This window comes from Passer domesticus, chromosome 7, assembly GCF_036417665.1.
Source record: "Passer domesticus isolate bPasDom1 chromosome 7, bPasDom1.hap1, whole genome shotgun sequence".
Taxonomy (NCBI): Eukaryota; Metazoa; Chordata; class Aves; order Passeriformes; family Passeridae; genus Passer; species Passer domesticus.
In genome coordinates this window covers 62,547,169-62,575,028 of record NC_087480.1, presented here as the reverse complement: position 1 = coordinate 62,575,028, position 27,860 = coordinate 62,547,169, and the positions used below count along the sequence as shown (strand labels likewise).

The 27,860-nt window shown below is 38.6% G+C and overlaps 1 protein-coding gene and 1 long non-coding RNA gene across 7 annotated transcripts in view; one reads left to right on the top strand and one right to left on the bottom strand.

The window, feature by feature from the left end:
* Positions 1–27,860, top strand: part of SLC44A5 (solute carrier family 44 member 5) — a 64,013-nt gene that overhangs the window by 16,702 nt on the left and 19,451 nt on the right. For all 6 annotated transcript variants that reach the window (XM_064429267.1, XM_064429266.1, XM_064429263.1 and 3 more), the window contains 8 exons: positions 13,544–13,592; positions 15,030–15,103; positions 16,893–16,977; positions 20,898–20,982; positions 23,364–23,492; positions 24,254–24,314; positions 25,931–26,054; positions 26,942–27,025. In XM_064429267.1, coding sequence (XP_064285337.1) covers positions 13,544–13,592; positions 15,030–15,103; positions 16,893–16,977; positions 20,898–20,982; positions 23,364–23,492; positions 24,254–24,314; positions 25,931–26,054; positions 26,942–27,025 — 691 coding nt within the window. The remainder of the gene's footprint in view (positions 1–13,543; positions 13,593–15,029; positions 15,104–16,892; positions 16,978–20,897; positions 20,983–23,363; positions 23,493–24,253; positions 24,315–25,930; positions 26,055–26,941; positions 27,026–27,860) is intronic.
* Positions 18,590–19,752, bottom strand: LOC135305505 (uncharacterized). Its single transcript, XR_010366639.1, has 3 exons — positions 19,226–19,752; positions 18,956–19,032; positions 18,590–18,702 (listed from the first exon to the last, which is right to left on the bottom strand). It is a non-coding gene; the product is annotated as an uncharacterized LOC135305505 (long non-coding RNA).

The following is a 27,860-nucleotide window of genomic DNA, read 5'->3' as shown; positions in this document are numbered from 1 at the left end:
AGACTTTTCTCATAATGCATAGCGCTTGGTATAGTAGCATTGCAAGTCAGTCTGTGTACAAGTTTAGAAGTCGCTGTGTATCAGTTTTTACAGATATCTAGCTAATTTGAAATTTTCCAGACTTAGTCCTCTTACATACAAAATTATTCAAACAGTTTTCAGATCAGCATTCAATTAATAATGTCTTTTTTGTAATACCTAATAACGAAATGTATGGAGACGTTGTTTTCTGCTTTAGTGTGTAAAAATCTCTCATTAATTGTGTATGTTGGAAATGGCAAGAAGTCCCTTTGCGGAATAAAAGCCTGTAACTTACAGTGGATTGTTTATTTGCTAACAGTCCTAGGAATAGAACCTGGCTCCAAATATGCAGATCAACTTAGCATAATATGTTGTTCCTTTAGAAGCCTATAGAAACAGAAAACATGAATAGTCACAGTCCTCTTCTTTTGTCTAAGAACACAGTAGGCTTTGTGTAAAGTCAAGCTTTTGATTCCAGAGTATTTTCTTTATGAAGTATTATCTTTTATGAAGACAAAATAGAGAATACAGTAGAAGTCTGTTTCTATTAATAAGTGAAAAAATTGGAATAAAGGGTGGCTTCTGACCCTTTCTAAGCAACTTTATTTGCTCAAATATATTATTAAATTGCATCTGCCTGTATTATAATTTAGAGAATATATTCACTGTTTCAGACACACAGCCATTGTTAACACTGCTAAGACTACAGAGCACATCCTACAGTAAGTGGCAGAAGTCTCAGAAATGAAGGAAAAATAAATGAAAATGTGTCTGCATGTTAAAATACTGCATCTAATTAACATAGCCTTACAAACTCTTAATTGTCAGTGCATATCTAATGGTTCAGAAACAACCAGGGAGAGCTGGTGCTTTGTTCATTATATCAGACAGTATGCTGTACAGAGACTGTACAAAAAGACAGGCATTCATAATAGTAATGCATTTTATGTACAATGTTAAATAAACATAAAATTTAACCTGTTACAGTAGCAATAGTCATGAGTCACCAAATCCCCATTTTATTTCTGTATTCTAATATCATACTGAATACTAGTAACGAAGTGCAAAAGTTGGTCACATTTGAGCAGCGGGACTTTGAGTGAAACTGTGGGTGCTTGCTTCAAAGAATGCCCTTTTTAAAGGCAAAATAAGACATTTTCAAGCTTTGGAAATGCCTTGAACTATCCACATGTCATATGTTAAATTGTGCAGCTTTATGTAGTGTAATTTACCAGACACTGCTTTGCAGACATGATCTATTGGTATTCAGTAATGTTTGGGTGAAACAACCCTTCAGCTGTTGTGGAGAATATTCTTTTGAGGTAAAATATTTTACTAATGTTAAATATGCTTGGACTTGTGTGACATTGTTGTTTAATAAATATGAATTGTTCACTCTCTATGTAACCGTCCTGCTGCCAGATCAAGGTTTGCCTTGGAAGCTAGGCCGCCAGTGCCGGGGTTGGGCTGGCAGGCAGGGCCTGTCGTATGGTGCTCACCAACGCCAGCAGGTCCGAGCGAGCCCGGGGCTGCGCCAGCCCGAGGCCGGCAGGCAGAGCTGGGGCTGGGCCGGTGCTGCGGGCAGAGCAGTCAGGGGCCGCGTGGGCTGAGTAGGGTCAGACGGCTCCGTGGCCTCGGAGCGCGAAGCGGCCGAGCTGCGGCTCGGGGATCAGCTCCGGCTGAGGCCTCCCCGGCGCTGCTCCGGAGCTTCTCCAGAGACGGCTAACGGAGGACGTCCCGCGGCCGTGCTGAGCCCAGGCCTGGGGCAGAACAGAGAGCTCGTAGGGCTTGGCATTAGCGCTTCTCTCACTTCGGATGTGCACCAAAAGGGGATGCCTGAGGCGTAGACCTGAACTAGGGCAGAAAATGTCTTGGTTTACTTCCAGTTTTTCAATCTCTCTAAGCAAAAGGATGGTTTTATTTCAAATACGGGATGTAAGGAGAATGGTGGTGACACCCACAGAAAACGTGTTGCAACAGCTTGTCATACAATAATGGCATCTAGGGACTTGTTAAAGAAACTGATTAAAATTTTTCTAATTCGCCAAGCTATATGTGGGATATTTTCTTGATGGTTTTCTGTCTTCTCTAGTAATCAGCCATCATAGCTGGGTGCAGTTCCCATGCCAGATTCTCATAGACCATAGGGCTAAGAGTTTCTGAAAGCTGTGCATTTAAATGTTGGGACAATTTTCCCAGAGACTTTGTGCTACTTTGTAAGACCATGCTTCGTAAATTTGTGGCCCCCTTTCCCTCAGAATAAAGGACTGTGGGAGTGGATATATTGTATATTCTATTGAAAAACAAATGGTGAGAGACGGTAGTTTGTCTTGAGTGGATCAGTATATCTGGCTTACGATAAAAAAAAAAAGTAATTTCTTAATGTTATATTTAAAACCAGAACTTTGTGTATATACTTCTTTTACAGAATACTCTCATTTAATTTTTTTTTTGGTTTTGAACTGACCTATGCTACAAAGCTCATACTCAAATGCTTCTATTTCACTAGAAGGAAAAACATAATTTGTAATGCCACTTCCAGTATTCTGTTTGCATCTAAAAGAAATCTAAATTTGCAATATAAGTTTTAAATTGAAGGTTCTAAATAGATTGTTGTCTAAATAGATTGTTAGAATAGTTGTTTTCTAGTAAAAGCTTCTTAGTATAAGAATCAATAGGAAGAAAAAGAACAATTTAAAATTGTTATTTGTTTTTAGTTCTTAATGGAAAATATTGACAAATCTATGAATAGTCTGCACTTTGGAGTAATTAATGATGTAGGACCAAGAGTCCATCTTACCAAAAATTATAGTTACCAAAGGCCAAAGTCCATGAGATGTAAACTTTTTGTGGAATTTGAACCTTGTGCTAAAGGTTTAGTGGTATAAATTTTCTTAGTCCCAAAAATGAATTGTGAAAGGCTATTAATAGTCTGCTTTACCCTTAACAATAAATCATAACTGGTACTGGAGCAAAATGTTATCTTACTTATTTTACACCTTCCATTTGATTGTGGTACCAGACTCATTTAATTTTGTAATAGTAGTGATGGGGGTTTTGTTGTTGTTAATGAAAAACCAGAAGACAAGCTAGAGGACTGGGCAATCACCAACCATATGAAGTTTGACAAAGGCAAGTGCCGGATTCTGCACCAGGAATGGGCAACCCTGGGTGTAGGGACAGACTAGGGAATGAGATGCTGGAAAGCAGTGCTATGGAAAGCATCCTGGGATCCTGATTGACAGAAAGTTGAAGTATGAGTCAGCAGTGCCCTGGAGCCAGGGAGGCCAGCAGTGCCTGGGCACATCAGGCCCAGCATCACCAGCTGAGCAAGGGAAGGGATTGTACTATTCTGCTTTGCACTTGGTCGGCTTCATCTTGACTATTGTGTGTTTAGATCACCACAATATGAGAAAGATATTAAGCTCTTAGAGAGCATACAAAGGGCATCAGAGATGGTGAAGCTGTATGAAGGGCTGCTGAGGTCACTTGGTCTGTTCAGCCTGGAGAAGAGGAGAGTGAGGGGAGATTTCATTGCAGTCTACAACTTCCTCGTGCAGGGAAGACGAGGGGCAGACACTGATCTCTTCTCTTTGATATCCAGTGACAGGATCTGAAAGAATGGTCTGAAGTCGTGTTAGGGGAGGTTTAGGGTGGGTATTAGGAAAAGGTTCACAGCACCAAGCCTGACAAAGTTCGTGAAACATTTGTACAATACTCTTGGGCACGTGGTATGACCCTTGGGGATGATGCTATGTAGGACTGGGTGTTGGACTCGATGATCCTTGAGGGTCCCTTCCAATACATTTTTTAATTGTGTACAGAATTTGAAAAATTATGTTCAAATTCCTATGTTTACCTGCAGGAATACAGTTCCTTAAAAGTGGGGTCCTAATTGTAAAAGTGAATTTGCCAGTTTCTGAATGTGCTCAGCAGGCACTTCCTGCTGAAGTGGAAGTGTCGTACATCCTTGCTACATCAGTAACATGGTAGTACACACCAGGCAGAGTCCCCGAGATATGAAGAACCATAAGGGGAAATAAAACAGAGGAAATTGTCTTTAAAATTTGGACACTTGACAATTCATTGTCTTCAAGACACAAGCTGCATTTTTAAATGTTTAAAAAGGCTGTGCAGGGAGGAGGGAAGGGAAAGGATAGAAACTTATCTTAGCATTCTGCGAATTGTGTCAGTAATACTGACTGGCAAATTTTGGAATTATGGAACAACTTGAGACATGTGACAGCTATGTTAATTTTATATTGGACATTTCACTAACATGTTGCATTAGGATTTTGATATCTAACTTTCCAAAAAAAAAAAAAGCCAGCTCATTAAACTACTATAGGCAACCATTGACCATTCTTGGTTTAATACGCAGCTATTAGAAAAGGCCTGGTATACAGAGAAAGACACATCTTCAAAATTATGCATTGCGGTCAAGGCTCTGATTACAGCAGTTTCAACATGGCTTTTGTGAATTAGACACTAGTTTATTCATAAGGTTGTGAGTCTGGCTGTTCTCTTCCTTCCAAAGTAGTTGAATGCATTTGTACAAATAAAATAGTGGCAGATAGATGGTGTACACAAAGTCCAGAATAATCCAGCTCTTGTTTCATCCACCTGGCATTTTTATATGTAAAAAAACCATGTATAGTTGCACTTCTTTTCCCAGTAGCAACAGTGCTGTGTTGTGATTATAAATGGTAGATGCTGATGTTAACACCCTCCCTCTGAGATTATAAAAGTGCTATTTTAGTGATTTATAGAAAAAGTCTTGGTATGGTATCTGCATGCAGCATTTTACTGCATAAGAATAACTAGAAAAGTTTGCAATGATATGTCATGGTATAAAGTATTTGGGGTTAGAGACTCTGCTTGGAGAAATTATCGTAAACTGCCATCTGTCATTCTAGATCAGCTGGAGTAAAGCAGACTAGAAACAGAAAACTGGCATTTTCTGATCCTTGGTAGGAAGCATCTGATTATTTCAAAAGACTCCTTTTTCTGGGTAAAGCATCATCAAGGCTGTATTTTAGGTGCTGGTTTTTCTAAAGCATGAGAGTGTGTTGCAAGATCGAGAGCCCTTTCTAGCTGGATTAATACATCAAAGCATGGGGGAAAGGAAATATTTAACAAAACAGTTACATCAAACATAACTAACAGACAGAACTTGCTTTGTTCTAGAGTTCACCCAGTCTCCTGGGCCCAGCCTCACTTTGAAAAAAATATTTTGCAGAATAGTTGAGTTTGCAGACAAGTACTCTTCCCACACATCATATCATTTCAGAAGTATCTTGGTAGCTGTGTCTTTGCTTGGATATTCCATGAAACTTGTTGCTGCATTAGCTGCAGAACAAGAAAAAGAAATGGAAGTTGGGGAAAAAAAAAAACAAACGGACATTTTCAGCTCTAGAGAAGAATTTGGGGGAACAGCTAATAAACACATTGAAATGGAAACCGTAATAAAACTCTGTATGTGACCCAAACTGCTGGGAATATTTTGTTTGTTGTTCAGAGAACTGTAAAAGTTCCACTAGCTGTTAGTGTTTTTGATTGCATGGCAGAATTGTAGTTCATTGATAATTTGCTTGTCATACATTAACTGTATACATTTTCAGTCCCCTTTCTGAGGATAATTGTTTGACAAGTTGTATGTTTCAATACTAGCCTAATAGTCTATGCTGTCACTAATATTAGGAGAATTAGATGTGGATCTTTGGCATGAGATTATATCATGCTGATGAAGTTTTTTTCTAATGTTAAATGAACATGCTAACAGCATGTTAATTGTACAGTCACCACCAGGAAAAAATATTGCACAGTCTTTGGACTGATAGTCATCTGGGAATATGATGTGTTGTTGTTCACTTTGTCTTGTGCTATGACATGGAATACATCATACTTTTTCAGCTACATGGCTAATTAGGAGACTGCAGTGATAATTTTATTATTAGAGTTTGATTTTTTAGTGCTTGGTTTTTGAACCACAGTAGAAAAACGGTCAGCCTTCTCCACTGAACAGTCAAGATTCCTGAGCAATTCTCTGTATGTTGTGCACATGCCCTGAACTTCTTGGGAAACAAAGGAGTCTGAATGATGGGTAAAACTAAATAGTACACTGTGGTTTGGTCTGCTTGAAACCTTAAACCCTTGCCTTTCACTGTGTTGTGTTTTTTACCCCCTCTTCCTTTATTCTGTCGTGTGGTAAGACTTGCAGCAGTGGCACTTGGTTTGTGAGCAGTGCTGAATGCCCTCAGCTTCTCCATAAGTCAGCAGCAGTCACTTTTGAAATTTGGACTAAGTGTGGGTGGAAACTGACTTGCACGTTGAGATCTGTGTCTTTGCAGCTTTGTAAAGAAAAGGACACCTAAGTGATGAGGTGACTTGTTTATCTTGTCTACCACTCTTCTTCCCTCTTCACCTTTCCATTTTTTGCAAGTGATGAGGCAGTATCAGTAGTATAATGGCAGTCCAGAAACTTATGCTGGCATATAAAAGATATTTCAAAGGCAGCTACCATTTAGTGTGATTTGTTACACAGGAGAGGAATCATAAGTGTGTTTTTATTATAGTTGCAATTTATGTGTGCGCGATCATATGAAGCAAAGCGACGCAGGGTCCCCAGGCAGGTGCAAAGGAGTCTCTTTATTGCAAAAACCAGACCTTTTTAAGCAGTTACCCCATTGTCAGTTACATAGTTTTCAAATGTAACAAACATAATCCAACCAACTGCTATAAACCGTGATGTGAACACATAATGGTTATATAACTTATTTTTCTACCTCCATTTCAGCTGAGTCGCTTTCCTGTAGTCCTTTGTTTCTTAGCCAAAATAGCAGGCCTGAGCCATGATTTTACAAAGGTAACAGGGCCCTTATTTTATAAGGTTTTACCTATATGCAACACATGATATTATAAGAAATGTTATACCTGTATCTTTCAAAGAGGAAAAAAGCCCCAGTATGCCAGTAAATCAGGTACAAGACTTACTGAAAGAATTGGTTTTGTATTAATGTCAACCTTTTGACTTATTAGACTACTTCAACGCTTGTATGTCTTACAGTAAAAATGTATTATTTTACATTACTAGGATTATTAGGCTGTGTCTGCATAAGGAGTATTGCATTGAGCTTAAAGTGTACCTTGAGTTTGCCTTAAAAAATCTTCTAAGTACAATTAAATTGACTACCACTAAACAGCAGTACATTTCAAATATTTATTTGGATTCTTTGCAAAATTAAGACTTTGAAAATTTTAGGCTTTTATGTATGTTCAAGAAGTTTCTGCTTCTGAAAGGGATAGATCAGTTTTGCAGGAACTTGCGTTGGGATTTTTTTATAATCCTATTGAGAACAGATTGGCAGAAACATCAAAATCTTCATGTGATTTTTTTTTGGAGAAACATAACTGGGATGAACGTCTTTCAGTCCTGCTACACTCCATGCATTTGTTAGCAGCCTAATTTCTTGTCTTGTGCACTTGCATCTTTGAGCGTTCAATTAGCAGCTTGAGTACGCGGAGGTCTTACTGTTGCTGAGGCCTTTTCTAGCAATATTTTGAATTACTTGAACTGACTGATGTGCTCCAGTAGAGGGGAGCAGTGCCTACACAAGCAGATCCAACAGCTTGCTGATAAAAACACTGTTCTCTTTAAAAGTGGTAGCAATTCTAGTCACTGGCACGTGTAGTTGTTGACCAAACACTAGGGAAGAAACCTGAAGAAACTAATAGTTATCAAACCAGAAATAGCATTTTATTGGAGTTGAGTAACATATTGCTGACCAAATGGATGCTAGTTAGTGTACATTTTTGCTTGCACTGAACACTGTCTGTTCAGTGCCTTCTCTTCCTTTACTATATTGAGATTTAGTGAAGCAGCCTTTCACAGAGGTGCAAACTTGAATAGGAGCACAGTAAAATCAGTCATTTAGCCTCACTTAGTTTCTTTTTTTTTTTTTTCCTATATGCCTAAGAATGACAGGAGGTCTTGGGAAGTGGTTAAGTACCAGGGTTCAGTCAATATTTTGCAGGAGATCAATCTACATCTTCAGCATGTTACTGGTTATGCTAAATATCTAATTCGGTAAACATTAGAACATTGCTGCTGAGTTCTCTAATAACAAAATGGGCTTTGACTTCATATCACAGGCATCATTGGTTAAACATCATATGAGATTATTCTTTGTCATTGTGTACTATGCAGTGACAGGGCTGACTTAAAAGTGTTGTTTTTGTTGTTCCAGCATGTAGCTCAGCCGTGTCTTGTACAGTATCTTAGGAGTGCGTATACAAGAGTACACATTTCTCATTGCAAAATTCTGCAATTGGTGTTTTAATCATATTCCACAGAGAATGGAAATTTCATTCTGCTCAGGATCACCCCATATAGATTCTGTTCCTTTGTGGCTTCAAAGGAGAGATTGCCTCAGGCTTTCAGATTCACCTACTGAGTGTAATGCCTTGTGCTTCGTTTCACTATAAAAACATTACAGTATCAATGTAACAATGCTGAGACCTTCTAGCGTTACCTCTTCTGTTCTGCACTTTTGTGCTGTGCAGAAATACAAAAAGTATATTCTACTAAGAAATAATTGAGTAAATGATGACTGCTTCTCCAGATCGATTTCTACTTGACAAGACTGGAAATGCAGTATACAGCAGACAGTTTACATTTTAGACTTATATGACTTGAACTTTGGGGAGCTAGTCATATGTATAGAGGAGGAAAGATGTGGCCATCTGTTGCATGTAAAGACGATTTACTGTCACAGTAGCACAGGTTACAAAAATGCAGCTAAGAGTGTTTAACCTTATTTTCAATTCCCAAATCATCAGGAATCTTTTTTCGGTTTTATTGACTTCCATATGTTTATTTCATTAATGGTATTCAGGTGCAGCTGTTTCCCTTTCTGCATGTGCAGTGTAGGTTAATACAAGCTGATAAGAGTCATTCCTCTTTGTACAGACTGGCTTGGGTAGGTGGACAAGGCACTGAGTGATAACTTTCTATTCACAGAAAGGCCTGCCTACTTTGTGAATTTCTGTTCTGGTTGGAGAAGTCCTTGACAATCATCTTTATTTTTAAATCTATTTAGGTAGTATTTTTATGTATCTTTGCTTGCTGGGGAAAGTGTGCTAGCCAGCAACACAGAAGTACACAGTTGGTATCTCACACAGACAGCTTACTCAATTCATCCAGGTACAGTAACATGGATAGAGATGAGGAAAACTACTATGGAAAATACGGTAATTTACTTGCTTTCTTAGAACAATTCAAAACACCCAATCTAAATCTCACTTATTTCAACAGTGTTATTTCAGTTGACTTAAATGGGCTTGAATGCAGACTCAAATGGTTTCCTGTAACTTCTTCAATTATTAGCAATATTATAATTATTTCCTGCATGTCATTTGCTAGTTTATTTAAACCGCACATCAAAGGTAAGTTTTACATGTGTATATTGTCGATTTTTACTTTAGGTAAGTTGCTCTTCAAAATTATTATAGTGATAAAGTGTAATAATTAACGTAATATGCTGTTTGGAGTCAGAATTTGTAAATAACTTGTCAGTTATTTCCGGTAATGATGTTTTACTTCAACATACACAAGTTTCGTATTATAAGGCAGCCTGTAAAATAGATCTGTCTCATCTGCAAAGAAAAAATATAATCCCAGTTTTTAATCTTCGCAAAAGGTGCAAGTCCCCCCTCACCACTGCTTTCTTCATTATGCCTACCAAACTCCTAAAGCTTGGAATTTGCTTTCTAAATATATTTGGGCTTTTATAGCTGAGGAAGTGGTTTGCTTTTACCAGGAGCAATGTAGATATTAGAAACATAAATAATTCCCACCTCACCCCCCCAAAAAATCTTCTGAATTTTTAAAGAATAGTAGTAATAAAGTAGGGAGTTTGAATTTAATTTAGAATTAAGTTAGAAAAATTAGATTAAACAAAAGGCATTTTTCTTTTTTTTTTCTGTTGTTCCATAAAACTGATCACAGTTGTGATCAGCTGTAATGAGTGTTCCAGGGATCCAGACTACTTCTGACAGTGAATTCTAGTGTATTTTGAACTTAGAATGTTATTACTTTTTCTTACCATATTCTGTAATGAATTTATACCAAGAACTCAGTGACAGAGGGGGTAATTTGAGCCATGTTGCCCTGTACCGTGCCACCATAAGCATACAGACTTCTGGTATGAGGAACAGTTCTTGGAAGTAGTTTGCAGTACTGCAATAATACAGCTGTTAGTGGCTGTTACTTCTATTTCACAGCATCTGTCTTCTGGCTTGTTGGAGATGAGAGTCTCCATTTGAATTAGAGCTCCCTTTCTCTAGTGCTTTGTTTTTATCATCTTATTTATTAGATTTGTTTGGCTCTCTGTGTGCTGAGATGTTACGTTTTCCTGTTGTCTTCTCAAGTGATATTTGTATAATCTTTTCATGAAAACCTAGTGTGATGAAAATTCCAGTGTGTGTTTCAGTATATAATTGTGTCCTGAAAGATTTCCTGATGCCTAATGTAAACTATCCTTGATGCAAATGAGGTTAGCTTATTGAACTGGGAGAGGAAACAGAACTACTGATCATTGTAAATTTTGTATGGTGACTGCAGACTCTTACTTTGTCCTCCTTTGCTTATCACAGGCATTGAAGTTGCATTCATTTATTTCTTTCTGTAAACCGTCTAGTATCTTCTTATTAATAAGTCCCTCTACTCTCTCTAATTTGTTTGTATCTTTTGAAATTCTAGTGCCATGATCTAGAAATAGTTATTCATTTGGGGCCTCATGTGTCCCCAAGCACAAGGAACAGTGACTTTTTCAGTCATGCTTGTACAGCTTGAAAGAGTGGTGCTTTTTTTGCAGACATGGCTTGACTGACTCATTCTCTCTTTGTAGTGTGCTGTAATCTTTTAGGATTCTTCTCAACACTGTTTTTGAAATCAGTTGTTCTGTATGGATTCCTGAATAGAGTTTGTTTTTACAACTTTTGTTACTTTACAAAAATCACTTTGAAGTGTTTATAAAAATCCTTTTTGATAGATACTTCTATCTACAGAAGTATTTTAGCACTTGTCACCTGCACAGTTTCAAAGTGTTCATTCTACTTCATTGTACTAATTTTTAAGGAGAACATTGAATAGCTTTGGAGACTAGGCTCCTCCAATAGTGGGATTGAGCTAACTACTAAAATTCAAGAGTGAGAACTTGGGGTCTTAATGGGTGACTCAGTAAAAAGGTTTGCCCATAAAAGCAAGTAGACCATTAGAATTGTTAGGAATGGACTGAAGTCAGATAGAAAGAGTCATTATGGGATTATATAAATCACGTCCAATGTTTGTGGTGAATATCCTGTGCCGTTCTGGCCCCTCCTTTTCTAGAGATCTGTAGTAGCACTGTAAAGGCTAAGAAAAGGAATATAAGCATGACCAAAACTGTGAAATGGCTTGTGTACAAGAAACATTTGAGCAGATGAGGACATTTGAGTATAATAATTTGTAACATTTTTGTTAGCATAATGTGCTGCCATGTTACACAGTACAGTAATAAAGTGATTGATTGCAAGCTTAAAACAGATAAAAGGACGTAATACTTCAATGTTTGATTGACTTGTAGTACTCTGTGATGTAGAGCATTGCAGATTGTTAAAGTATATGCAAGATAAATATAGATTCCTTGAATCTCAGTTTTTCAATGAATGAAAAAGAAATTCACTCACAGCTATTAAATGCAAAGTCAGTACTTTTAGTTAATAAAAATGCAGTTGAAAATCTCTGTAATATCAGTGTTGGGGAAATACTACAGAGTTTGCTATGGTGTTGCATTGCTCCTCAGATGTGGCCCCTTACAACATTCAGGGTGTGCATTCAGTAGATTGTTTTGTGTGATCTGGTGTGGCTGTTCTTATATGCTCAACAGGTCCTGTAAGGGCAAAGAACAGAAGTTCAGCTTCAGTGTGCCTCAAAGCCAGAACTTGTGTATAGGGCATGATGTTACATATGGTTTTGTTCTGGTGGTAAATTATTTTGTGGTAGAAATATTTATTTTGTAGGAATTTCTGTTCAAAAAGGTTCATTCATTATTCAGGGCTTGGCCCAACATTATGTATTGTGTATGGTACATTTGCTTTCCTGACCACATATCACAGCATAGCTTCTTCCCCTCCCCAGCATTGATGTCATACATCACTTCTCTAAAGATGTAATTTTTTGGTCTCTTCTGTATTAAGATATTTTTGTTGCAGGAGCTTGCTAAGGTGGATCTGAGTACCTCAGATGAAGGACAAATAGGCTTTTATTAGCTGCTGTGTTTGTTGTACTGTGTGTATTTTGATAAGGGTTTTCTGATACAAACCAAGAACAAAGTCTGGCATGTAGTTAATAAGCAAGTTCTGCTTTTGAGAAGTTGCTGAATTGTTCTCTAATTGATAAAAATAAGTATTTTTCTTTGGGGCCCAGGGGAGGAAATTTAGGCTGGTAGCACCATGTAATATCAGGGATATTCAGAGGAGGAGATCCTTAAGAAAGCAGTGAAAAAGCACTCTAAAGCAGTAATTTGTATTGTAGCTTTGACATTTGAATGAGGGAGTAATTTTTCATTGCACAGAGTTTTGTTCAGTAAATTTTCATAATCACTGAACTTTGTAAGGAAAAAGTCCCCTAAAGCTGAATAGCTAGCTTAAAAAGGAAAAATCCAAATTCTGGTCTGCTGAATGAAAAGCTGCTTGTTTCTCTTCATACAGTAACCTAAACTTGAAAATTTTAATTTGACCATATTTTTTTATTACTCTTTGCCAAGTGAGATCATACTTTAATTTTTCTTATTCAGGTCCACATGGGAAGCACAGGTTGGTGGGCTAGTATTTGGTAGGCTTTTAATATAGGGGTTTTTTAATGTGTAGAGTGATTCAGTTGGAACTGTGCTAACCAGGATAGCCACATGAAAAACAGATTGCCCATAGAGGCTGTGGATGCCCCAACCCTTGCAGTGCTGAAGGGGGGGTTGGATGAGGCTCTGAACAACCTGGTGTAGGAGGAGGTGTCTCTGCCTGTGGCACTAGATTATATTTAAGGTCCCTTGTAACTTTTAACATTCTGTGATTCTGGAGAAAAATCAGAAGCGCATAGTCTGTAGCTGCAGAGAGGTGGGTTCATTTACTCTCTGTCAGACACACTTAGCCTGTGAGTGGGAGGCATAATCCTTGTCTCTCAAACACATTGTGAACCTGTGCATAAGCATAGTCATAGGATATACATTAAAGGTAACTTATTATGTGGTAAATGTGGGGCCCTCAATATTTTTAAGTTAGAAGAAAAAAAGCTTTAATCTCATACACAAAACCTAGGTAATTTTATTGGTGAATTACTGGTATTGCCCATATGAAATGATTTTAACAAAACTGATTAAATATGAATATATGGAAGATGCTCTTCAAAAGCTGGTGTTAACACCCCTCTCTGCAAATTTTATTTTAAATAAGAACATGCTTTTATACTGTCTTATTTTAAATGCAGGTGAACCAAGGAAATTTGACCCGAAGTTCAGAGGACCTATTCATAACAGGTAAATATCATAACTTACTCTGTTAAATTTTTTTGGTGAACAGGGGTTAAAAATTTTTGTTAGCAAAACTTGTGAATTTGATTCTGCAAGTCTTCTAAATCCAGGCCACCATCTTTGCTACCCTTGAGGATGGATGATTACTAGAGAGTATGAAGCTGTGTTCTCTTAAGTCCTTTTAGTTTGAATGCCAATTCTGTGTGCCTTGCATTGGCTAGTATCTGCCGTCTAACATGTGTAGTAGTTCTGATACACCTCTTTGCAACAGAGCCACCTAACAGAACAATCTGGCTTGACTCCACTTAGTTTTATGAAATGCAGATGAAAGCATGTTACCACTTAGAAGGTTCATTAGTTTACAAGCAGAGTGAAATTACTCAGAAAGCATCTAAGAAAATCATAGAGTCATTAAGGTTGAAAAATACCTCCAAGATCATCAAGTCCAACTTTTAATCATGGACAATTTTTCAGTGTTTTTTCCAGATGTAGATAGCTAAGTTCTAAACTAGCATTTACTGCCCTTACTGAGAAGAACAAATTAGAGAACCACAAGTTATTTCAGGTTTACCATTCTCAGGAGAAAATTCATGACCGAGAAGAGCACTGCAGACTTGTCATACTATCATTTGAACACAAACACACTATCCTTTTCTATGCAGGATGTAGTTCTTCCTCTCTGAAAGCTAATCATTTTAGAAATAAATAGAAATACTTGTTTAGGGAGTTTGTCCTAATTTGTGAAGTATCTTTATGATATTGCCAGTGTATCAAGCCAAGCTTGAGTGGTGTCAGAACTGCTTCTGAATGGAGGATGAGAAAATGAGAAGCAATGTTTTAGCATTGCTTCTTCAATTTTGAGCAATTGTGCTATCTTAGGTTACTGTCATATTGACCATGGATCCTGTACCACCTTGGCCTCACCAAAAGTTTATTTCAGTGAGATGATAAAGCTGTTCCTCTGTAAAGAAGTGTCCACGCTTGGAAATACATTTCAAGTACTCCAATTGTTGAAGAAATCTGCTCCCTTTATCTCTTTTATGTTAAAAATCTTTCTGTGTAAGAGGAAACATAGATTGGAAAACAGAAAGAATGGCAGATGCTAAAAATAAATTCTGAGGCAGATGTCCTGTAGTATGTCTTGCCCCACTTATATGATCACTTGTATGATAAGCGATCTCATGGGTTCAGTGTTGTAAGGTATTACTTGTTTCAACAATGTTTAAATCTGTTCCTCAATATGTTCCGTTGTCTACAGTGAAAAAAAGCATACACATTTATTTGATGGTCTTGCTGCAAAACAGGACCTTACACCTCAAATGTGAGTTTGTGACTAAAACTGGTTGTTATTATTCAGATGTTAAAATACCATATGACAGCCAGTGGTTTTGAAGGGTCATATTAAACACCTTATTTTTAAAAAGAATTTCTTCTTGCCCCTAGGCACTGCACAGACATTATTTGCTGTGTGATCTTCATAGTTGTCATTCTGGGTTACATTGCATTAGGAGTTGTGGGTAAGTAAATAGAGGTATAGTAATGCCTTTTCATATAGAGGGGAAGCAGCTTTATGAATGTTAGAATTTTTGATTGAAATGTCCCTTTTGCTTATATTAGTGCAAAGCTTTCCAATCAATAAGTAATGCCTTTCATAGAAGCAAATAATGAATTCACATAACCACAGACTGGGTAAGGCTGGAAGAGACCGCAGTGGGTTATCTGGTTCAACATCCTTGCACGGAAGGGTCATCTCAGAGCATATGGCACAGGATTGTGTCCAGATGGTTCTGAATATCCCCTGTGAAGGAGACTCCACCCCTATCTGGGCAATCTGTTCAAGTGCACAATCACTGCACAGGGAAGAAGTTCTTCCTCATGTTCAGGTGGAACTTCCTAGACTCAGTCCCTGCCCATGACTCTGGTGCCATTGCTGGGCCCCGGAGCAGAGCCTGGTTCATCCTCTTCCCCCTCCCTGCAGATGCTGACAGACAGGGCCGAGGGGCCCTCTCAGCTGGGGCTCCTGTCCACGTTGAATAGCCCTAGCTCCTTCAGCCTTTCCTGGGCACAGAGATGCTCCAGGCCATTCCCCAGCTCCACTGACCCCGCTCCAGGGGTTCCATGTTCCTCTTGTCCTTATGAGCCCAGAGCCCGCACTCTAGAGGTGCCTCACAGGACTAAACAGAGGGGCAGGATCCCTCCCTGACCTGCTGGAAATGCTCTTCCTGATGCACCGCAGGATACCATTGGCCTCTTGGTCCCAAGGATAAACTGCTGGCTCAGGGAAAGCTTGTTGTCCCCTAGGGCCCCAAGGTCTTTCTCTGAAGAGCTGCTGTTCTGCAGGTAATTAGGGAGAAATTCAAAGCCATGTGTTCACTGATAAAAAAAAATCCTCAAAATTAAGTGTGTTCAAAAAAATTAAACTGTTTGAAAAGTTTGCAATCCTAAAGTAACTGTGATGGAAAATTTCAGGTAGCAGAAGTTAGAGAAAAACAATTTGCATTGAGAGGATTCCTGAGGAGAAGGAATTGGCAATGTGGATTGATAAGGTTTGGGTATGAGCCAGCCATGTACACTTGCAGCCCAGAAAGCTAAACATATCCTCGGCTGTGTTGAAAGAAGTGTGGTCAGCAGGTCAAAGGAGGGGATTCTGCTGCTCTGCTCCGCTCTTGTCAGACCCCATCTGCACTCCTGCATCCAGCTCTGGAGCCCCTAGCACAAGAAGGACATTGACATATTGGAGTGACTCCAGAGGAGAAGTGCTCTGAGGGCTGGAGCACCTCTGCTGTGGAGGCAGGCTGACAAGTTGGGGTTCTTCAGTGTGGAGAAGGGAAGGCTCTGAGAGACCTTAGAGCTCCTTCCAGTGCCTACATGGTCTCCAAGAGAGCTGGAGAGGGACTTTGTACAAGGACCGGAATGACAGGACATGGGGAAATGGCTTCTAAACTGACAGAGGGCAGAGTTAGGTTAGAGATTAGGAAGAAATTTTTTCCTGTGAGAGTGGTGAGGCCCTGGCCCTGGTTGCCCAGAGAAGCTGTGGCTACCCCATCCCTGGAAGTGTTCAAGGTCAGGCTGGAAGGGACTTGGAGCATTGGATTGCTTTCTTACAGTTTAATCCATATCTCAGTAGAACTTACTGTGCTTTGCATTTTAATATTTCATTAGGAAATCTACTAATCAGTACTCTTCAATGTTATCTGCAAAGTATAAAATGGTACTTTAGAAGTGATGCATTTTCATGGTAGCTAATTTTAATCATTAACTGTGATCACTTGACTAATATCTTAAGAGGTATTGTATATTTTGCAGCTTGGGTGCACGGGGACCCCAGGAAAGTGATTTATCCAACTGACAGCTATGGGCAGTTCTGTGGTCAGAGAGATACCCTCAATCAGTGAGTACTAAATCCATTCACATATCTTTATTACTGATGCACTGTGAATAAGATGTGAGGTTTCAAATCTCTGTCAAAGAGACAGTGACACTCTTACTGTATTTATTCCAAATAAAGCTCAGAAATGTATTAGTTTCCCAGTGCAAATCCAGATCCAAATTATTACTGTAATGCAGTTGTTTATGTCATGTAGAGAATGTTTTTTGTAAGGTATCAATATAACTTAAAGATTGTGTCAGCAGTTGCATAGAAAGTGACTAGCTGGCACCGCTTCTAGCTGCCAAAGTTTGGGTAGTTCATAACCTGTTGAGTAATTCTTCATCCACCTTGGGATAAGAGAAGTCTTAAGGCATTGTAGCCTGGTCTATAGTTTTTCTCAACGTGCACCACATAACAGAAAATTCTGTAGTGAAAGGCTCTTGTTTTTTTCCTGTGCCAGTAGAAAGGAGACTAAGTAGTCTGGGAGACAGGCAGCTGTAACTACATCCTCCTTGGATAAACAGGAGGTAGTGGCTCCATTTACTTGTCTCTGTTTTTCAGTCATTTTACATTTTGAATTGTAAGAGTTAAATTAGTTAGTTGATACCAACAGAGTACTTACACATGAAAATAGTTGCTCAGGGAAGAAAGATGTTGCATCTATGTTTTCTTTGAAAATCTAAATGGTTTATGAAACAGAATTTTAAAAAGGTTTGCTTTTTCACTCACCGTCTTCCTTTCAAAAGGTAAGTTTTAGGCATGCTTTATGCCCTTGTTCCTGTCAAGAAGCTGGATGCTATGCTAGTGTTTGATAACAACTCTTTGCTGCTTCTTTCTTTCTCCATTTAGTTTTCTGTGGAAAAAAAATTAGGAAGCCACTGTCCAAAGGGCAGTTCGGAAGGGGAGGAGCAGGAAATAGAGACTGGAACAGAAGTAGAGCTAGGGCTGTATATCCTCTCAAGTTTTTTTTACTGGGGAAACAGGCTAGTGAAAGAAAACCTGTTCTACCCTGTTCAGACTACTCTTCACAGCAATTGTTGGAGAGTCAAACTTCCTTAAGAGGAAAAACAAGGAGGAAAAAATTGTAGTGGCATGTGTGCTCCCCTCACTGCACTACTTCTCTGCTCCCTGCCTCACTGCCAATTTGTCCTTGTCCCCTCCGTTGCCAGTAGGAGGTAGTGGACAAATGGCTTTGGGGGTCTCAGACACACAGCTTCAATATCCTGTGTAGTGTGAAGCCAGGTGTTTCTCTCTGCTTCTTACCATTCATTCCCATTCCATCTTTCTGTTTGTTACTTGAGTCTTTAGTTATTTCTTACACTGTGATTTTCGGTTTGTAATTACAAATGACCCTCCCTATATAGGATTGCTGGAAAATAATACAGCTACCAAGACTGCATTTTGGCATTTATTTGGTACATTGAGGAGATTCTTATAAAAATATAAATCAGAGGACACATAATACAATCTACCAGAAAAGCAAGAGTGTTTATGTCAGTAGGCCAGGATACCCCTCTGAAAGAGTACCCTCTAGTCCCTGGAGTGGGGCTGAGGATGTGCTTGTGATGCTTTTCTCAATGCCATTGTTTTTCAGATTCCCTGAAAGTAAGCAGTGTGAAAGACTAACACAGAGCTGTGGTATTCCGAAGTCCCCAAGGGTTTAGTCTGAGACATTTTTCTTGGAAAGTAATCACAATCTTCGTGTTTTGAATCTTGTCCTTGTAACAAGTATTTTCAGCAATCTCACTGAGGAGTAGAAAAGGCAAGTTAGAAACAAAGCTAACACTCACAGCTTGCGCAAAAACCCATTTGAACTCCAGTGAATGCCATGCAGTCAAATAAATTCTTCTTGTATCATCATGAAGGTCTCTGTTAGACCTCTTCATGTCTTCTTGTAATCTGTCCATTAGTTGATGTGTAATCTCTGAACTTGTTTTGCATGCTACAGCTCATAATGTACTAATGGTATAAACACAGTTTCATTATACAGAATACAGACCTAATTCTCCGTGGGTGTTTTCGTGTGTTATGTATATATTTAAACTTTCTTTTCTGTCGTCAATACCAGCAAGTGGCCTAAGGAAAAAAAAAATAAATTCATTAATGTTTTTGAGCAGCTCACAGATCCTAAATACCATCAAGAAACTATTGAATGATGACATTTCAGTCCAAAATTGTATTCTACTAATTTAAAGAAAGAACAACTAGTGGTGGTGAATTGGTTTTGCCAGGATGCATCTTTTCTTAAACAGTGCATAGCAGAATATACCTTAGTGAAAACAACCTTGTAAAAAATATCAGGCTGTTGAGTTAATCCCAGTCTTAAATGGAGTTTGAATGTGCAGTGGTGCTGTATAGTGTCTTTGGTGGTATAGCCCTATTCAGCAATTGGTGGGAGCCACATGCTGGTGGGAGAACAGAGGATACATCCCCAGACTGGGGATACAGTGAGATGTAGAAGCAGGGCTGATGTTGAAGCAGGAGAGATAGAAGAGGGGCAGCCTTGTTAGCCCAAGCACCCTTCATTGTTAGTATTGCCATCCTGCTCACACGACAGAGCTCCCACTGTGCTGCAATGCCATGGTGAAGGTCAGTGGGGGCTCAAACTGCTTTGTGGAGTCTCTTGCACATCACAGAAGCATAGAATAGCCTGTGTTGGAAGGGACTTTAAAGCTCATCTCGTTCCAACCCTCATTCCATGGCCAGGGACACCTTCCACTAGACCAGGTTGCCCTGTTCAGCCTGGCCTTGAAGACTTCCAGGGATGGGGTAGCCACAGCTGCTCTGGGCAGCCTGTGTCAGGGCCTCACCACCCTCACAGCCAAGAATTTCTTCCCAATATTCCATATGAACCTACTCTCTGTCAGTGGGAAGCATTCCCTGTTGTCCTATCTCTCCAGGCCCTTGTAAGTAGCAACTCCATATTTTTTGTAGGTTCCCTTCAGGTTAAAGGTTTTGTAGGCTCCCTTCAGGGAAAGTCACAGTTGGGACACCACTGAAGCCTTCTCTTCTTCTCCAGGCTGGACAATCCCAAATCTCTCAGTCATTCCTCATAGGAGAGGTGCTCCATCTCTGATCAGCTTGGTAGCCCTTCATAGTGCATAGGGGGGGCACATGCACCATTTCATGGGGTGCATATGCAGGGATACTGCATAACCCTGACTAGCTGGCTTTGAAGTCTTGTTTAAAAAGAGCAGGTCTACTGCCATATTATCTTCACTAGAGCTATCTGATAATTTTCTGACATAACAAAGACTAACATCACTTTTTGCTGTCTTCAAAACCCAAGCCTTAAAATCAAGAAATCTTGGGGTCCTAAGTTTCCAACAAATCCAGACTTAAGTGACAGCTGCCACAAGGCTCCAAGTTCCAGTAGATGTCAAATATGTGGGACTGACTGACCCTTATTTATATCAAGGGGCATCTTGTCAGTGTTATTAGTAGATGCTATTATATCCTGTTTTCTGGACAACTGCTTTTGTTTTCCAACCATAAAAAGCTTCTGATTGATTTTGGTGCCACCTTCTGATCAACAAGAATTAGGCAGCTTTTACACTGAAGCATTTGCTGATGGTGAGTTTGCATGCACTGCCTACACAGGATGTTGGTGGCACAGAGACTGATGTTTTTGCAGGGTTATTTTACAAAGCTTATCCTCTCAAGGCAGGACTACAGGTACATGGATTGTTTCAGCTTAAAATCATGCTGCGGAGAAAAACTTGTCCAAATTATCATTCTTTAGAACAAGTACTTCTGGTTTCATAGATGTTTTGATGTGAAACATTCAAGGTCTACTTGGGATACTTTTTTGTCTTGTGTTTGCAATATGGATGTTCACAGTAATATAACTTAAATATCAATGTATGCTACAAATTTTGGAATGGTAGGATGTATAAGCACCTATATTTATGATTATTATTATCTAATATCCATTTCCATAGGAACAAGACCATTTTGTTTTACTTCAACATTCTGAAATGTGCCAGCCCTGCAGTGTTAATAAACCTACAGTGCCCTACAACACAGGTGAGTGTAAATGTAGAGATAAAATATTTCCCCTGCATCTTTGTCATGGTGCTTAAAAATGAGACATGTATTTGTTTGGATTTGAAAATTGTTGTTCATTTCCTTCAAAATACAACATGGTTGTTTTATAAATGACTTGTAGCAAGCACACTCTTTGAAGTGTGTGACAGTCAGAAAAATGAAATGGAAATGCATGAGATTGTATATTTTGGGTAAGAGCAGACAAAAAAAGTCTGCTGACTTGAATACAACAATTTTTTTATTTATGAATTCATCACAGGCAGCTATCCAGTAGTATTCAGTGCATGCCGAAAGTACACCTAAGGTTTTCAAAGCTAAACATGTTCAAGAAACTGCATATTGCCAGTGACAGGAGTATCTGGGTGTGATTAGAGCCTGTGGCAATTTCAAAAGTGAAGATTTTGAAAGCTTGTTCTTGCCTTATGTCACAGTTTGTACTCTGTTTGTTGTGCTGTGGCTCCTCATGAAGTTATGAAATAAACCTAGTCACTGCATTTGTGTGGGTTAAGATTAACCTCCTGATCTTTCTTGCAAGACAATTTTCCTGATCTTAAAACATGGAAATCTTCAACAAGAAAGAGCAAGAACTCTCTTAACACTGGCTAGTTGCTGTCAGAATGAAAACTTGCTCCATCAGCTGCAGATTTGCTTCAGGAATCTCCATCTGTCCCCATGCAGACATTGACACTGTTCCCCTGCAGTCTTTAAAATCTTTTACTAGAACAGTTCAGTCTGTTCAGAAATATGAGGTCATTGTGTGAGATTTGACTGGTGCTGTGGTCAAATTGGCAATGGCCATGAATCAAATAGGGTGAAATACTTGTTGAAGGAGAGTTTTTGGGAGCAGAGTAGTTATTTTGTTCATTTTCAAATATGTAACAGCTCCAAAACTAAGAATGCTGGTTTTGAATTCTGTTTGTTACTGCAGATAGTTAAATAACTGGTCTTCCTGAAAAATGCTGAAGAAATTTTTTTTATCATTCCTCTTTTGAACTGCAAACAGGGTCCTTCATTCCTGACCTATAAATATTAGGAGAGAGAACCCCCAATAAACTAACATGAGAAGAGCATCAGTTCTTGAATAATACTGGATTTGAAAACTGTTATTACAGTCCGTTGGATCCATAGACAGCACATTTCACTGCCTGTTTCATAGATAGCAAACAGTTTATAGTAAAGTGTGTACTTGCTAGTCACCTGTTGCCCCAGCAAGGACAAAACTCTTCTTTCTTTGTTCCTTGGCCTGTGGGTAGTCCATAGGACTTAAATACTCGTATAGAAAGACCCTCTTGCAGTATCTGCCATGTTCTACCAGACCTCTTCCCAAAATTATTTTTGTTGAATTACTTATGATGGAATGCCCTTGACATGAAAGTACGTTTTGGTGCATGATGTCTCTCTGGTACTTGGACAGCAGAGCTTTGCAAAGGGTGTTTGGATAGCACAGCTTTGGAAACAAAATGCCTTCTAGAAAAGGCTGAAACTTGCTGTAAAGATGGAATTCAAACCACCTCACAGTCTTAACGCTGAGGAGTCAGAATGTCTGTCCTTAGTGTGATTCCAGGGACCAGCAGTACCTTCAGAGTCTGTTCATCGGGGCAGCCACTTCTCCATATTCTACATTTAAATCACAACTTCTCAATGGATGCATTCAATAAACCCTAGTCCTCACCTGATTTCTCACATAAATCCAGCTTATAACAGCTATACCTTGAGTCATGTGAGCATCATTCTTGGCATAGGCATCCCCTGGCTTTGTAACTCCATGCTTAGTCTACAGTTAAAAGTCACTTTTGAGTGATTAACACCTAACTTGACAATATTTGTATAGATGCAATTGACTGAAGAGGTTATGTAGAAGGATGGAGTAACAGTACCAGAGACTTCGGATTTTAGTGAGACTTTCTTTAAGTAAAGTTCTCCTTATACATGTAGTAGAAAGAAATTGCATGTATCCTGTGGAAGTAGCTGTCACACCACCTTACTTATATATACTGCTGCCGATAGATGTAGAGGAGGACCTGAGAGGTTTTTTTCTTGCCCCCCCCCCCCCCCCCAAAAAAATACTCTTTTCAACAGACTGAAAGCTCTTCTTGCCTATCAGAATGTGTAGAATACAAGAAGATACAGAGAGGGGTTTGATATGGCAGATATGAGGAGAACACACTTTGAAAGTGTTTTCTATCAAAGAATTCTAGAAGTATTCATTTAGGGAATCAAAAGGACAACATATCTTTTCTAAATCCTGCAGTAAACATTAGTGAAGGCAGTGGCATTTTTCTTTCTGTTTCATTACACCAACTATTCTTACCCTTCTCTACCCAGAGTGTGTCTTTACTTACTTTTTTCTTTTCTTGCAGCTGTGTGTCTCAAAGTGCCCAGACAGGTTTGCAACCTACATTGATGTTCAGGCTTCCTACAGATATAGACCAGATCAGTGGAATTACTTCAGACAGTTCTGCAAACCTGGTTTTAACAATCCTCGCAAGGTGTGTATGTATCTGTAGATGATAAAGTACATTTTTTCTTCAAGCAGTATTTAATATGCGTGATTTTACTGAGCCGCATCTAAGATTTGAATTATTCTGATGTCAACATGTAAGGAGATGTCCCATTTGTATGATTTGACAGTTGTTTAATCCAGGCTGAAGGTCTTGAATGCACACTAAACCTCCACTCTTCAAATGATTGCTGTTAGCTTAAAAGACTACCCACAGCTACTCATGCAGTTGCAGTACTGTGGCAAGCAGTATCCTTTAGTACTGAAGTACCCTATAGCAGCAGAGTGTATCAAATCAATTCTTAAGGCTCCTAAGTCATCTGTAGTTACTTGGAAAGTTAGCCAAGAAAATGAATCTGTCCTTCATATAACTGACTTTGCACTCAAATGTACTGCATTACTTTTACCATCTTTAAAACATCTTGCAATTCAGCTATATTAATTGGGTTAAATTCTTACTTTTCTTTTAGAGAAAAGGTGAAGGGTAGGCAAGGAACAATTGTCCAGTCAGTTCTGGCTTAGATGCTAATCCAAAGGCCTTTTATGTCACTAGAAAAGAAAAGAATAGTCTTTTCCCAAATCACAATGACAGTTTGGATTCTGACTTAGATATAAGTGTATCTTGCAGCTCCATCAGTGAAATTAGGGGAGGAGGCTACAAAGCCCAGTTTGAGGCATTCCTTCAGACTGGGTGAAAAACAAACATACTGTTATACTGTTATTCAGAGTTTCTGTTTTTCCTCTTTTTAGTCTGTTGCTCAAGTCCTACGTGATGAAGATTGTCCTTCGATGATCATTCCAAGCAGGCCTTGTGAGTGGTTCTACCTCTTATACACATTTTAGCAGATTGTGAGCATTCATATTAAAGCTCAACTCCAGTCTGAAATGTGTTTTGCAGCAACATCACGAGGAGCTGTTTGTTATCTGACATTCACATCCATTCAGTTTTAAAGTATAAATCAATTCAATTTGAAAATATAAATATTTATCAATATTTTTTCTAACAGTCATCTGGGAATATTCAGCGTGTGATCAGGTCAAGCTGAGCTCTTTCTTGCTCTTGAATCATGACTGATAGCAAAAGCTCTTCAACTTAAATTGTACCTGCCAAAACAAGAGCAAGTGATGCCATTGGCATAAAGAAAATGCTACGAATGTTGGAAGGATCATATGGTCAGGTGTTGAAATTTAAATGGTACTTCAGCCCAGTTACAATGCAGCTCTCTTTTCAGTGCAATGCTGGCTATGCAGGACATACAGAGGAATTCAGGAGCAAAACATGTCACTATGGTCAGCAAGTGTTTCTGAGTATATAACTACTGATCTCAGAGCTCATCTCAGCTGCACAAGTGTAGTATTGACCCAGATTCTTACAGAATAAGAAATTGCTGTTTATTTTTGCCATACTTTAAAGTAGGGATCCTGTAAACATTAGACATTAAAAGGAGAAGATACAGATTAAATTTTTAAAACATAGTCTGAATTTGTATGAAAACTGAAGTACTGACCCAAAAGACATAAAATAAATAATTTGCAAAGAAGCTCTTATATTCTTTTAGACTACATCAATGGGCAAAGATTACAGCAGGAGGAAAAGATATGTTAAGATATGTTGCTTAATAACTTAGTCAGAATAATTGCTGGGGGAGATACATCAGACTGAATATTGAGCCCTGGCATCAGTATTTGTTGGAATCTGGTAAGGAAAGCACTAAATGGCTATGTGAAGTACACTTCTGAAGGAGGACTCACCTGCTCTTCTCTTTGGAATGAAACCAAGGTTGTTTTGCAGCAAAGAACAGGGCACAGTAAATGAGTATGCAAACATCTCCTTTTCTCGTTTTTTTATAATCTCCTCTTCCCTCTCTCTGACCAGTTGTTTCTGTCTTTTTTCCATTGCTTCATTTCCAAGAATATCTAGTGATAGTGGCTGGTACTGGAGCTCATCTGGCATATAAGGAAAATGACACTTGCTGTTTTCTATTGGTTTGGGGCTAATATGACCAGTCAAGTTGAATCTGTCTTGGAGGCTGGTCTGATTATTACCATAAAATGGCATATTTGAGAAGCTGTAGTTTTTTATAAGCTGCCCAGATACTGAAAGTGAGTAAGTTCCACATTTATTACAAATTCTTAAACTCCTATGTATAGTACTGTTGTTATTTGGTACGACCTAGAATCTCCAGTTGAAATTTATGATCCCACCCTGCCTGAGCTTAGACAAAAAGCCTCAGAGCATAAAAATAATAATCTTGAATGCAATAGCTCTTCCAAGATTTGTCAAAGTCAACATATTGCTAGATAATCAGTTGAAAAACAATTGACTGTGAATCTGAAATTATTTAAATATGTTGCAAAACACACATGATAAAAGCAGAGCTTGACATGAGATGTAATATGCAGGCTTTGTTTTGATATTTTGAATAGTTCTGAAGAGATGCTTCCCAGACTTCTCCACGAAGAATGGTGTGTTGACCGTGGCAAATCAGACTACATTCAAAGATGGAAGAGGGAAAACAAGAAATGTAACTGATCTCAGGGAAGCTGCAAAGTAGGTTTTACCCTTCTTCAGTGTTTGTTGGATTCTGAGATTCACAATAATTTAGTAATTTAAAAAAATCAGAATCTGTTGTAGCAAATGACTGAGGGTACCCAAGCAAGACTTGGGTAGTAAATGGTCTCTCTGTGCCTGAGCACTTCCAAAGTTCCATTAAGGAAATCCAGAACTGTGATATGCAGAAAGGAGCAAAAAAGTGCAAAAAGCTTAAGTTTGATGGTCTCAGTCATTTTTTGAAATAATTCTTGTTTTTCCTAGCAAAAATAAATTTTGCGAGGAAAGTTGCATGGGTTTCTAAAAGCAATCCTCGTGCTGCAGGATTCAGGCTAGCCAGGAATGGCCTTGGCTGTACTGTTCTGTGATGACCTTTCTACCACCATGGGCTGGCCTAGTACTTTGGGCATCTCACCTCATCTGAGTGCTCCTGCTTCTGGTAAAAAGAATTGTATTGGGCTGTTCTTCAGAAAACTATTATACACGCAAGCATTCTGCAGGATAGAAAAACAGTTCCATGAAGTTGCTTTACTGACCTGTTTTCTGGTTCTATGCTGTTAGCAGTTCTAGAGTCACTACCATTTGTCCCTTGGTACATTGCAGATATTCATAGTATACACTTGTCTTGTGACATAATAAGCAATCTGATGATAAAGCCTTTTTAATTAATTTTTTTCAGGACTTGTAGAGACATTCTTATGCAAATTTTTTCTTTGCTGTAGCTGTGATTGATATTGGCTTGGTGACAGAACTGGAGCTGAAGAATTGTAATATACTCTTATCACTACCAAAGATATTTCAAATTCTTTCACTGATTGTATTTGCTGTTTAAATAAGTTCTCCTTTTCTACCTGAAGCAACCTTTTATTTGATTTTTCTTTTCTCAGTGGCATCAATAATGTCCTGGATGCAAGATCAGTTGGAATGAAAATTTTTGAAGACTATGCCATTTCTTGGTATTGGATTTTAATGTAAGGATTTTTTTTGGTACTTTTAGTGTTTCCAAACTCATTTTGAAATGTGCGGGAAATAAAAAAAAATAGATTGTGTATGTATTTGGTACATATTCTACTTTAAAACTCAATGAACAACTGTAATTTCCTTTCATCACACATGATATTAAGGTTGTTATGGTTCTGTGGATGAGGTAAGGACAGTACAGCATACATACATAGAGTGTCGCTTGATCTGGAATAGCTTTTTAATGTCTTGCCAGTCAGAAAATCAGGAGGAGCAGTGTTCTGTTGCAGCACCCATGTGTGTAGCAATTCCAAACCTGAAAAATCTTAATTAAGTAACTTTCAAGCCAGTTGCAGTTGCCAAATGTCACTAGTACATATATAAAAGAGAGAGTTTCTAGATTTGTGCAAGCACTATACAGTTAAACCGATTATAATCCCTAAGTTCAATATAAATCCATAACTCCAATGCAGCAGGCAAAGCAACATCAAGAACAAAAATTATTGAACAGTATTAACTTTATCTTGCAATTAATATTAATTAATCACCAATTAATTAAAATGCAGCACCAAAACAAGAGAAGTAGCTACTTTGCTGAAGCAAATATGTAAGTATTTGTGAACTCCTAGCCTATTAATATTGGTTTTGATGTGTTGATCTATTTAAACAGGAGCAGAAATCATCGCCAGGTGAGAACCTTTAACATGCACATGTTAAGCATACATTAGTCAATCCTGAATGCAAATCCGCAGCATTTAATACATACTTTAGATAATAATGTGGAGATTTAGTCAGTTCAGAAATACAAGTTGTCAGCATTTAAAGGTGTTCAGTCATTGGTGGAAA